We start from the raw sequence: 12,860 nt of genomic DNA on the forward strand, positions 1-12,860 counted from the left end.
GGGATTGATTGTAGAATGTCTGTGACGCCACCCATGGTGTGTGGTGAAGTGGGACACCACCGCTGCTGTTGTGGGATACCCGGGGGAGATGTAATGGCAGCCGGATGTTAACCCCTCCATGGATAGGGATGGTTGCCCTGGGGCCCAGTGTCTCTGTGCAGGGTATGGCGACGGCAGGGGCTTGCACGCCCAGATGGACCAGGGGGTACTTGTTTACTCACAATTGAATGAAACGCACGAGTCTTTTGGTAAACCATGGTGCTGGTGGCCGGCCACTGCGGGCGGTTTTACTCTGGTCCCCTACCCAGGCTGGTGGTCGCTGTCCTTTCCTCTGCACTGTTTTTGTGTATTGTGGGCTGCCTGGTTTGGAACTCAGGAGTCTACTCCCGCCTTGCTGTGTGCCTAAGGAGCCGTGCCTGCAGACGCTGACCCATGGGATCTATGGGCCCTGGCGGTTGCCCTATCCCTCTCTGTGGGTGGTTGTCTTCTTTCGGGACTTTGGTTGGGACAGGACCTGTAATCCTGCCCTCAATCGGTTAATTAGCTCGTCCGCTGGTTTCGGTCCTGGCTTCAGGGTCCGAGTACCCCCTCTGTGCACGGTTTCCGGTCGGGTCTCTGGTGTCGGTACCGGTGGGCTCCAACCCTTTTCCGGTCCTCCTCGGATCTGCCGAGCCGTCTTCCCGTCTCCTGCTGACGGAGACCACCGTCTGCCACCTAGCCAAGGTACCAGGGCTCCGACCCTGGCACCGTTCAACTTGAACTTCCTCTGCTGGAGCTACACCTAGCCCCAGCCCACACTCCTCTCCACTTGAACTCCAAAACTGAACTAACGCTTAACTCAACTGCTTGCTTTTCCGCTCTGGGCTGTCTAGACCGCTAGGTGGGCGTTCCCTAACCACCTGGTCCCGCCCACTGGCGTGCCTGTCTTGCCCTAAGGGGGGGTGACTAGGGTTTCAGGTCGGCTGTGTGTAACCTAGGTGAGGGAAGGTGTTATGCGGGGGCCTATGTGTGACTACCTGGTTTTGCCAGGGCGTCACATTAGCCATGATCATCAACATTAACAGAAATAAACACTTGAAATAGATCACTCTTTAATGACTATATAATATGTGTTTCACTTCTTGTAATGAATTACTGAAACAAATTAACTTTTTGATGATATTCTATTTTATTGAGATGCACTTGTATATCATACATAACATGCTTAGATACAGAGGTTTAACAGAAAGTATCACATCTGATGGGCTAAGATAACCTCAGCTGATAGTTTCACAGATACAAAACTTAGATACACAGCTCAGCAGACACACTCCTACATGACTGGCTTAGATACATGCGGTTGTTTTTTCTGTTGTCTTTTCCTGCTGTCATCTCCTCCCCGGGGGAGGGAATTCTCAGTGGCCATTTTGGGTCTCCACTTTCCTTCACTTTCTTCTCATCCCACAGAAAGATGAAAATAAACAGCTGTATCTCGGTATCGGAAGGGTCTGTGGGACGCCAAGGGCGTTCTAAATATAAAGACGAAGTTTCCTACCATCTCCAATGTAAATCAGTGACTTCTCCAGGCGCTCCATTTCACTCAGGGTCTTGAGGTCTTTCCTGTAGTAAATCCATTTATTTTTGGTAATTTTTTTTCTACTTGTAAAGTAATCTGAGTCCAATTTTAGTCTAGTAACAGCACAGGCCAAACTCCTACGGGAATATAAAGGGGCTTTCTGGATTCAGAAACAAATGGATAAAGGCGGGAAGTGGCATAAATTAAAAAGAACTATTATTTACCTCATAAACTTTTTTTTACTCTAACAACGCTGACTCTGCTCCATGACTTGGCCCTGTGTGACGCCCTGGACTATTCAGGTCGTCACACGGTTCTGCACGCTCTTTTTCTTAGTAAAGGATTCTGGACCTAGAGGAGTCGGACCCCCGGTCGCAGTGTTTCGCCCGGGGACCAGGGGTACTCAGATCCGGGCCACAGAGTCACTTCTGTGGGTATCACGGTGGCGTGACCCGGTCTGTGATCCCAGGCTCCACAGTAAAAGGGGTTTTGTTAGGGGAGATTGTCCGTGACGCCACCCACGGTTGTGGTGATGGTGGAACACCACCGCTGCTCTGGAAGGGGATCCCGGGAGCGATGACAGGGAGCAGCGTAGTTGTTATGTCCCCTCCGTGGGTAGGGGGGTTGGTTGTCCCGGGGCCCGGTGATGGGGTAAGCAGGGGGCAGGGCGCAGTGCTGCAGTGCGGTGCCCGAGGGCACGGGTGTACTCACAAGAAAGTCACACGGAGTCACTGGTGAACTAAGAATTGCCGGTGTCCGCGGCCTCCGGTACGGGGGGTGTTAGAGTCCCACACACGGTGCAGCAGCCCTTGTTGTTTCCTTCCCTGCAGCAAAGTGCCTTTTTCTCCTCTCTCTCTTCCTCTTTCTCCTCAGCCGGGAACGGGGAATCTACTCCCCTGTAGTGATCCGGGTACCCAGGTACCGAGGGGCCACCGCCCGGCTCCGGCTACCTGTTCTGGCCCCTTCCTCACTACGGCCTGCCCCGGCCCTTTTGGAGAACGCTTCACTCCCAGCCTGGGAGCTAACTCCAAACCTCTGTCCTGTCTGCCCTCCACACACTCTCTGCTCCAGCCCCTCCCCTCTCCTCTGCTTTTCCCTTACACTGGGGGCTGTGCTTGTCTGGCTGCACCGGTGTGAGATCAGATTACCAAGGAGGATTAACTCTTTCTGTGACAATCTGGCTGTGCCAGGGCGTCACACACCCCCTTGGTAAAACACGGCCCGTCCTCGGGCCGTCTAGGCACCGACATTTATTAAAACTGGAAAAGAATAAAACATTTTAAACATTTTCAATCTTCCCACAGCGGGATGTACATTGCTTCAACGTTGCAACAACAAATAACACTTTTAATAATATTAACGTAACGGGTCCTTTAGTCACCCACCCAAACAACCTAGCCTTGGTGCTGCCCCTAAAACCCAGGCAGCACCCCTTGACCCCAGTCCAGAAACGGCTCCAGATTGGTCAACGGGACTGGTACTTCGCTGCCGTTGCGGCCGGGCGGACTGCCGGGGCCGTCGTCATCTCCGTCGCGGCCGGGCGGACTGCCGGGGCCGGTGGCAGGGTGGTGACAAAGGTGAGGCCTGGGGACCCCAGGTCTGGGTACTCCCCAACAGGCGCTGCGGGCTCCGCTACCGGTAACAGGGGTAACGGGTCGGTGCATCGCTGCGGCGGCCTCTCCAGGAACCAAATGTTGGCAGAGTCCTGGCGTCCCTGCCTTTACAGTCCTTGTCACATAAGCTGCGGTTCCTTCCTACTGCTCCCCCTTGGTACTCGGGAGCAGTCCTTCCAGCAACTTTTAAAGTTTCTCTTTTCGCTTCCGGTCCTCCGGAGCTTCACTTCCGCCCACGTTCTCAGGGGGCGGAGCCTCTTTTTCGCGCCCACCGCTCGGAGAAGAAGGCGCCAAGTTGTTGTTTTTGGCGCCTAAAATGGCGGCTAAAATGGCGGACTTCGGGATTTTTCCTCAGCGGGACGCCGCTGACGGACGGGGCAAGGCGCACTTCCTCCAGGTAACTGGATGGGTTCGATCCTGTTCGTGACGCCAAATGTTTCGCCCGGGGACCAGGGGTACTCAGATCCGGGCCACAGAGTCACTTCTGTGGGTATCACGGTGGCGTGACCCGGTCTGTGATCCCAGGCTCCACAGTAAAAGGGGTTTTGTTAGGGGAGATTGTCCGTGACGCCACCCACGGTTGTGGTGATGGTGGAACACCACCGCTGCTCTGGAAGGGGATCCCGGGAGCGATGACAGGGAGCAGCGTAGTTGTTATGTCCCCTCCGTGGGTAGGGGGGTTGGTTGTCCCGGGGCCCGGTGATGGGGTAAGCAGGGGGCAGGGCGCAGTGCTGCAGTGCGGTGCCCGAGGGCACGGTTGTACTCACAAGAAAGTCACACGGAGTCGCTGGTGAACTAAGAATTGCCGGTGTCCGCGGCCTCCGGTACGGGGGGTGTTAGAGTCCCACACACGGTGCAGCAGCCCTTGTTGTTTCCTTCCCTGCAGCAAAGTGCCTTTTTCTCCTCTCTCTCTTCCTCTTTCTCCTCAGCCGGGAACGGGGAATCTACTCCCCTGTAGTGATCCGGGTACCCAGGTACCGAGGGGCCACCGCCCGGCTCCGGCTACCTGTTCTGGCCCCTTCCTCACAACGGCCTGCCCCGGCCCTTTTGGAGAACGCTTCACTCCCAGCCTGGGAGCTAACTCCAGACCTCTGTCCTGTCTGCCCTCCACACACTCTCTGCTCCAGCCCCTCCCCTCTCCTCTGCTTTTCCCTTACACTGGGGGCTGTGCTTGTCTGGCTGCACCGGTGTGAGATCAGATTACCAAGGAGGATTAACTCTTTCTGTGACAACCTGGCTGTGCCAGGGCGTCACAGCAGGGGATTGAGGCTAGGTGCCTGGAACCTGTCTTGGAGGACGGTCAGCAGCCTGGTCCTATCACCGGTCCAGGACCAAAGGCACGTAGGGGTACACGGACCCTAGGTCGGGGAGAAGCTTTAGGCGACCCGGCAATTAACCTGCGGAGGACAGAGCCTTTATGGACTGTTCCCAAGAGCTCAGAGATCGGGGGCACTAGCGCAACGAGGGGGATAGGGCTTTCCCAAGCAAGCGGTCCACTAACCCTACCCGTGGAGGGTAACGTCATCTTCCTGCAGCACTCCATCGCCCCGGGTACTACCAACGGCAGCGGCGATACTCCCAATTACCGTACACCATGGGTGGCGTCAGGAACTATATCGATTTCCCCTGTAAATACCCCATTTTTCATTTGAGTGTGGCCCCTAGCCCCCGGGTCCGGAGACCCTCGAGCCACGAGTAATCACCAACCCCGGATCCGAGCCATTCGATCCGCTGCAGGGGCGGCACACCTGCAGCAATGGCCGTCTACTCATCTGAGCAGTACAGGCAATCTCTGGCCCCAGGGGTGGCCGAGGTTGACGGCACGTGCCCAGTATAATATTATATACAAAGATTTTGGTGTTGAGTACAGAATAATGATACTGACATTTGGGGTACAGAAGAATGACACCGGGACTTGGGGTCCAGGACAATGACACTGCCACTTTGGAGGTACAGGACAGTGACACATGGGGTACAGGACAATGACATTGACACTTGGGGTAAAGGACAATGACACTAACACTTGGGGTACAGGACAATCACACCTGAGGTACAGGACAATGACACTGACACTTGGGGTACAGGATAATGACACTGGCACTAGGGGTACAGGATAATGACACTGATACGTGGGGTACGGGATAACAACACAGACACTTGGGGTACAGGATAATGACACTGACACTTGGGGTACAGGATAATGACACTAACACTTGGGGTACAGGATAATGACGCTAACACTTGGGGTACAGGATAATGACACTGATATTTGGGGTACAGGATAATGACACTTACACTTGGAGTACAGTATTATCACGCTGACACTTGGGGTACAGTATAATGACTCACACTTGGGGTACATTATAACGACACAGACACTTGGGGTACAGGATAATGACACTGACACTTGGGGTACAGTATTATCACGCTGACACTTGTGGTACAGTATAATGACACTCATATTTGGGGTACAGGATAATGACACTGATATTTGGAGTACAGGATAATGACACTGACACTTGGGGTACAGGATAATGACGCTAACACTTGGGGTACAGGATAACGACACAGACACTTGGCGTACAGGATAATGACACTGATATTTGGGGTACAGGATAATGACACTGACACTTGGGGTACAGGACAATGACACTGACACTTGAGGCCCCGTCACACTAAGCAACATCGCTAGCAACATCGCTGGTAACGAACAACTTTTGTGACGTTGCTAGCGATGTTGCTGTGTGTGACATCCAGCAACAACCTGGCCCCTGCTGTGAGGTCGTTGGTTGTTGCTGAATGTCCTGGGCCATTTTTTAGTTGTTGCTGTCCTGCTGTGAAGCACAGATCGCTGTGTGTGACTGCGAGACAGCAACAACTAAATGTGCAGGCAGCAGGAGCCGGCTTCTGCGGAGGCTGGTAACCACAGTAAACATCGGGTAACCAAGAAGCCCTGTCCTTGGTTACCCGATATTTACCTTTGATACCAGCCTCAGCCGCTCTCACTGTCAGTGCCAGCTCCTGCTCTGTGCACGTGTAGCTGCAGGACACATCGGGTAATTAACCCGATGTGTGCTGTAGCTAGGAGAGCAAGGAGCCAGCGCTAAGCATTGTGCACTGCTCCCTGCTCTGTGCACATTTAGCTGCAGCACACATCGGGTAATTAACCCGATGTGTGCTGTACTAGGAGAGCAGGGAGCCAGCGCTCAGTGTGCGCTGCTCCCTGCTCTCTGCACGTATGGCTGGTCACTGGTTGCTGGTGAGCTCACCAGCAACTCGTGTAGTGACGCTCCAGCGATCCCTGCCAGGTCAGGTTGCTGGTGGGATCGCTGGAGCGTCAAAGTGTGACATCTCACCAGCAACCTCCTAGCAACTTACCAGCGATCCCTATCGTTGTTGGGATCGCTGGTAAGTTGCTTAGTGTGACTGGACCTTTGGGGTACAGTATAATGACACTGATATTTTGGGTACAGGATAATGACACTGATATTTGGGGTACAGGACAATGAAGTAACAGCACAATCTTAGGCCTCTGCCACACTCACGTGTAAAAAACGTACGTTTGCTGTAGTCCGTTTTTTGTATCCGTGTCCCGTATTTGCAGTCCGTTTTTCCCCTCCGTGTAGTGTCCGTATGCATATCGTGTGTCATACGTGTGTACGTGTGTGCGTTTTCCTGTGCGTGAAATACGTCAGTGTGTGTTCCGTGTGCAGTCCGTTTTTTGTGCGTGTTTAACATGTTTCACACATTGAGATAATGGTGATTACTTGGAATTAAATGACACATAGGTGTATGTGATTAGGACATAAATATAAGTTAACTATAAACTGTTTCCTGCTTGTATTTTGCCTTGGAGCACCTATGTGTTGAGACAAAAATTGTCGCAATGCCATTATCCACGGAGGCCTTAGTGTTTTTATGTTGGATTATATCTCGTCGTTTTGGCGTTAGACGGCACATGTTGCATTATGATAATGTAAGAAGAACCAGATTGTGGGTGCATCCACTAATGATGATGCGACCTATGCATGGTCATTTCCATACTTTATTTTTTGAGTTACGGAATTTCCCAGATAAGTTTTTTTCATACTGCCGTTTGTCAGTTGATAGTTTTGATTACTTACTAAATATTTTACGACCTCATTTGCAACATCAGGACACTTGGATGCGGCTTTCCATTTCCCCAGAGGAGAGATTCATGGTGACTCTGAGGTATATATTTTTTTTTTTTAAATTGTTTTTAAATGTGTTATTTTTCACATTGAAATGTGTAATTGATCTTTATTGATCTAATATCTGTGTTGAATCAATGTTTGTGTTTTATTTTGATTGGTTTAATTTAAAATAACATATTGTTGTTAATTGTAAATCATTGTTTGTCTTGTTTTCATAGATTCTTGGCGACTGGTCAATCTTTTAGTGCTTTACATTTTGATTTTTTGTTGGGGAGATCAACCATTGCCGTTATAGTACGTCACACATGCGACATGATATGGCAACATTTAAAAGAACAAATGATGCCTCAGCCAAACAGAGAAGATTGGTTGAAAATCTCTAAGGGCTTCAAGGACTCTGTTGACTTTCCTAACTGCATAGGAGCTTTGGATGGCAAGCATTTCAGAGTTAAAAAGCCACCAAACTCTGGGTCACGTTATTTCAATTTTCATAGGTTTTTTTCCGTTGTTATTTTGGCATTGGTTGACACAGAATACCGTTTTATTTAAGCAGACATTGGGGCCTATGGTAGTGCCTCAGATGCCCGTATTTTCCGTTCATCAAGATTAGCCCAACGCCTGCAAGAAAATGCATTATTGATCCCCCCACCAGTTGCCCTACCTGGTACATCTGGACCGTTGGCACCATATGTGATGGTAGCAGATGCAGGATTTGCATTATCCAAACATGTTATGCGACCATATCCAAGGAGATCCATTGATGACAGGAAACAGTACTTTAATAATCGGCTAACTAAAGCAAGACGTTATGTGGAGTGTGCATTTGGTATTTTAGCTAACAAATGGCGCATTTATCAGACAACTATTCAGTTGCACCCAAACTTTGTCACATCTGTCCTCAAGGCTACCATAGTGCTTCACAATTTCTGTCGGATACATGAAGGAGGAAGTTATGTGGATGATGAATTGCAGATAAACCATGTTGTTAATCCAACAGGTGAACCTATGTCTCATAATTCCGTGACATCTGGTTTACAAATTAGAAATTTATTTACTGATTACTTTAATTGTTTTGATGATAATAATAATCGTGATGTATGTTAAGATTGTCTTGGATTTATTTAGATAACAATTTAATATTTTTTCTTATACGAAAATGTTTAATTATTTCTAAACATCTAAGAGCTTAAATCTTACTTGTATTAAAGTGAAAATGCGTTAATCATCAACTGACATTTATGTTAACAACATGGATTTCTGAATGTTGTATGTATGTTTTTGTAAATTTCTGTGTTACTATCATGTTTTTTTTGTTATTTGACACTTACAACATTAATAATGTTAAACGTCTATAGAAAAAATGCAATATTATTTTTAAATTTAAATAATAAACATGATAGTTTTTTTCACAAACATATTTTTTTATTAATAATAAGCATATTAATCCATAAAGTAATGGTGTTCTTTTGTCACATAAAAATAATAAATGAACATATTGTTCATCTTCTGTTAAATTTTACAAAAAGTAAATTTTTATGGTATTCTTTCGAAAATTAAAAATATAATTTACTTACAAGAGTACATTTTCAAAATTGTGTCCATTGGTTACAATGTTGTAAAATTGACGACCAATTAAGTTGCTCTCATGTTGGACATTGACATAGACATAATAAATGTAAACTGTGTTTTGAGAATATAAGAAGTAATCTAACCATCAAATTGGTTGGGTACAAATGTGTTCCTAACACTAAAAAAAAAACCATGCCATCAAACATATATGTGATCCGTCACTAAATATAATCACACATGTGTTTTTTTTTGTTTTAAACTCAGAGTTGACACATTTTTGGAAATCCCTCTTTTTAGAAATTTTGACTCATTCATCATATATTTTATTTGAATGTCAAGATTACCAAAAATGTGTATCATAAGTCAACAAGATCTTCTAGTGAAGTAACCTGAGTGTTGCTGAGTATGTTGTTTTGTGTGGCCTCAGAAATAGTATTTTCAGGAATGGAAGCAGTTGTTTGCTGAACAACATTCCTATTACTAACTACAGTATTGTGTGGAACAGTCTGTTGCATGCTTGTTTGTCCCAACACATTGCCTGATGTTGAGTACACCTGTGGATCTACATGGGTAATTGGGTATTGTGTGTGTGTGTATGTTGTTGACCTTGTGGATAGTTGACTGTTGTTTGTAAGTGTGGTGTAGGTAACATAGTTGTGATTGGATAATGAGGCATCATGAATGATTGTGGGTATGTTGAACCAGGAAACAAGTTAGGTAAACCACCAATATTTGTGGGTTGAGTAAAGTAACTAGTACTTGGAGTGGGTTGTAAATTCATATAGTTGATGGGTTGCTGTGAGGTTGCACTTTGTACAGTGCTTAAGGCACCAGTATTGGTTGCAACATACCCTTGTCTAATTGGTGTTGGGAATAACGTACTTGAAGCAATTGAAGGTTGACCAGATTGTTGTAATACTGGATTATTGACTATTACAGTTGCCATTGTTGTTTGTGTTGAAATTGTATTTTGATTGTCTGTTGTGTTTGGGACTGTATGTTGTTGCATAATGGTACGCCAATTTTCTATGGCCTCATATACTCTCACTGGTTCCTGTTCTGCCTGACTAGCTGAAAGTAGGGTCAGCATAGCAGCACGTACACGTTCCTGCCTATCGGATGGAATTTTGGTTAGGCTAGAAGATAAAGACCGACAAAAGCGCTCGGCATCTGTTTCAGGAATCAGAGTGTTCATTATGTGAATAATGCGTGTGTCAATTATTTCCGGTAAGGATCTCATTTCCTCAGGTCTGCGGATTCTTCTTGCACGTAGAGGTTGTGGTGCAAAACGTGGAAGTACATTTGTTTGTGTTGATTGTGTAGCTGGTGTGGTTGTTTGTTGTGTTGATGAGGCTTGGGTGTTGGTTTGTGCACTCTCTGTCCCACCCTCATGTGATTCAGTTGCTGCATCTTGTTGAATCTCTGGATTTTCACTGTCTTCTCTGCCAGGTTCTTGTTCTGATGCTGAGGTGGCTGTAGCAGAGGGACCAGCTGTTGGTTGATCATCTGAATCGTCTAGATTATCCTCCGTTCTATAAGAAAAGAGACAACATATTACAATCTTAACATTTATATTTGTACAATTATCTTCATGAAGTAAAGTTTTTTTTTTTTTTTTTTTTTTTTAAAAAAAAAAAAAAACTTACTGTGTTACTTCTAAGATGGGTGCTAGGAAGCTTATTTGTTGATAATAAACATATCTGCGTTTGCGGCCTTGGCTGGATGAGGATGGTATAGGGTTGTACTCCCTTCGGTACTGATCACGTGCAGAACGCCAACGCCTTTTCACCAAGTCAACTGTGTAATTTTTAAAAATATGTCACTTGCAACATTCACCATAAATCTGCACACATTAATTAAAATAATGTTTGCTAAATGTAATATACTATTTAACCAAATCATGTTGGCCAAATACTTTTGAGGACAAAAATGTTTGTAATATATTCTTCATTCAAAACCATTTTTAGACATTCACACATAACAAAATAATATTTCTGTTAAATTATCTTTGAAGTAATTGTCATATATATTTAAATTTTCCTTTTTTTTTTTTTGTCCAATAAAATTTGGCAAAAAAGTCCTAGAAATATTATTTTATTCATGTAGGTCATGATATTGAAATGTCATTTAACTAAATTAAATAAAAATATTAAAATTAAAAAAACATGATTTGAAATTGTGATACGAAACTTAGACTCATAAAACAGGGAAATTAAAAACACATGACAGTTTAATCAGTTAGTTAATTAACTTCATGAAGAATTCAAAGGCAGATTACAAAAATAAGTATCCTTTGATTTTTGTAAGTTATGAAATGTTTGGTTACCTTTTTAAAAATTTAACATGAACTCAATATATAGAGTAGGACATATACCAATTCTTCACAAATATTTTTTAACTAAAAGACAACATAACTATAACAACACATTCACAGTTTGTAATTATTTTAAAAATCCTAATATATATATTAAATAAAAAAATATAAAAACATACAACAACTTACCATATTTAGCACGCTTTGCAGGCGAACATCTAGCCCATGCATTATTGGGGTACACTTCCTCAGCTACTTGATTCCAATGGCGGTCAACTGTCAGTCGGTCATGGTAACCATCAACACGTGTATCCCATAATGGTGGGTGAGTCTCGACAGCTGTTATCAGTTTCTCCGTGTCCACCCGTGGTGCCATTATTATATTTCGTAGGCGAAATTTTCCTCAAAATATATCTTTCAATACACAGAACTACAACTGCTTGCTTGCTCACTCCTTCTGCAAATGCATAGTTAGTTTTGTGGAAAAAAAATATGTTAGCTACGCCACCTGAAAGTATTTGAGATTGTAACAACCTTTCTAATGAAAACACGGACACGGACCACACGGATAGCATACGGAGGCCATCCGTATCACGTACGTGTAAACACGGACCCATAGGATTTAATGGATCCGTGAGGACGTTATGCCGGTGGAAAACGGACATGTCAGCGCTTTTTCGGCACGCTCATACGTACGCACGGAACGGACACACGCTCCGTGCGCAAACACTGACGTGAGGCTTTTTATATTACAAATAATGTGTCAACATCAGCACGTGTCTCCGGTACGTGTAAAAAATGCCAAAAACGTACCGGAGACACGGATGTGTGGCGCAGGCCTTAAGGTGAGCAGATTATTCCTGATATATATAGTTGGTACACTCATGTTGTGGTTACCACTGGTTGCAGGACGCTTCTCTCTGTTTCCTCTCATGTTGCAGGCATTTTGTGTTTGCTTTAGCAGTGCCCTGCTTTCTATCTACCCATTCCTGGGAAGAAGCTCTGCTCAGGACATCTGACTGCCCTTCACAATATAAAGTGCTGGGTATACTGATCACAGCTGATAAAGTCATGGTTTCCTTGTAACTTCAAAGATCTAAAGCACAAATCCAGTGTCTTATAGCTTCCAAAAAGTGGGAATCACTTTGTAAATGCACATTACTTATCACCTACTGATCCCAAGTTACATTCTGCAGATCTTTTATTATAAAAATGAAGAACATAACAATTATACAACATAATAACAGAAACACAAAATATCAAAAAGAAAATACCATTCATATTAACAATACACACACCTAAGCTAAAGGGCTCATGCAGGCTTCGGTGAAAATCGTTCCGGACATGGACCGCAATGCACAGACTGGCATATATGAGGCTGCGGAGTTCAGGTCAGGAGACCCCTCGGCCAGTCCGTGCATTGCGGGGTCCGTGCATGGACTGGTTTTCTCAGACGCTTGAGCCACAATAAAAAGGAATTATATGAAATGAAATACGACAAGAAAACACCCCAGCCGACAACCCCCTACCCCACACTGGTCTGAGAGGTGCTCCTGTGTATCATGCCTTACTCCGCATCGTTAAGCCCTGCAGGCCAGCGCCAGTCGTTCACCCAAATATGTATATGTGGCACC

The 12,860-nt window shown here is 45.6% G+C and overlaps 1 protein-coding gene and 1 long non-coding RNA gene across 2 annotated transcripts in view; one reads left to right on the forward strand and one right to left on the reverse strand.

Moving 5' to 3' along the window:
* Positions 1-8,431, forward strand: part of LOC142310314 (uncharacterized) — a 39,181-nt gene extending 30,750 nt beyond the window's left edge. Inside the window, exon 4 of the long non-coding RNA XR_012754125.1 lies at positions 7,562-8,431. This is a non-coding gene — a long non-coding RNA (uncharacterized LOC142310314). The remainder of the gene's footprint in view (positions 1-7,561) is intronic.
* A 98-nt stretch (positions 8,432-8,529) lies between these two features.
* Positions 8,530-11,602, reverse strand: LOC142312793 (uncharacterized). The gene is made up of 4 exons (XM_075351782.1): positions 11,416-11,602; positions 10,559-10,709; positions 9,563-10,444; positions 8,530-8,539 (listed from the first exon to the last, which is right to left on the reverse strand). The coding sequence occupies exons 1-4, from the start codon at positions 11,600-11,602 to the stop codon at positions 8,530-8,532; spliced, it is 1,230 nt and encodes a 409-aa protein (XP_075207897.1).
* Between the last annotated feature and the right edge of the window lie 1,258 nt (positions 11,603-12,860).

Source organism: Anomaloglossus baeobatrachus, chromosome 5 (assembly GCF_048569485.1).
Source record: "Anomaloglossus baeobatrachus isolate aAnoBae1 chromosome 5, aAnoBae1.hap1, whole genome shotgun sequence".
Classification (NCBI taxonomy): domain Eukaryota; kingdom Metazoa; phylum Chordata; class Amphibia; order Anura; family Aromobatidae; genus Anomaloglossus; species Anomaloglossus baeobatrachus.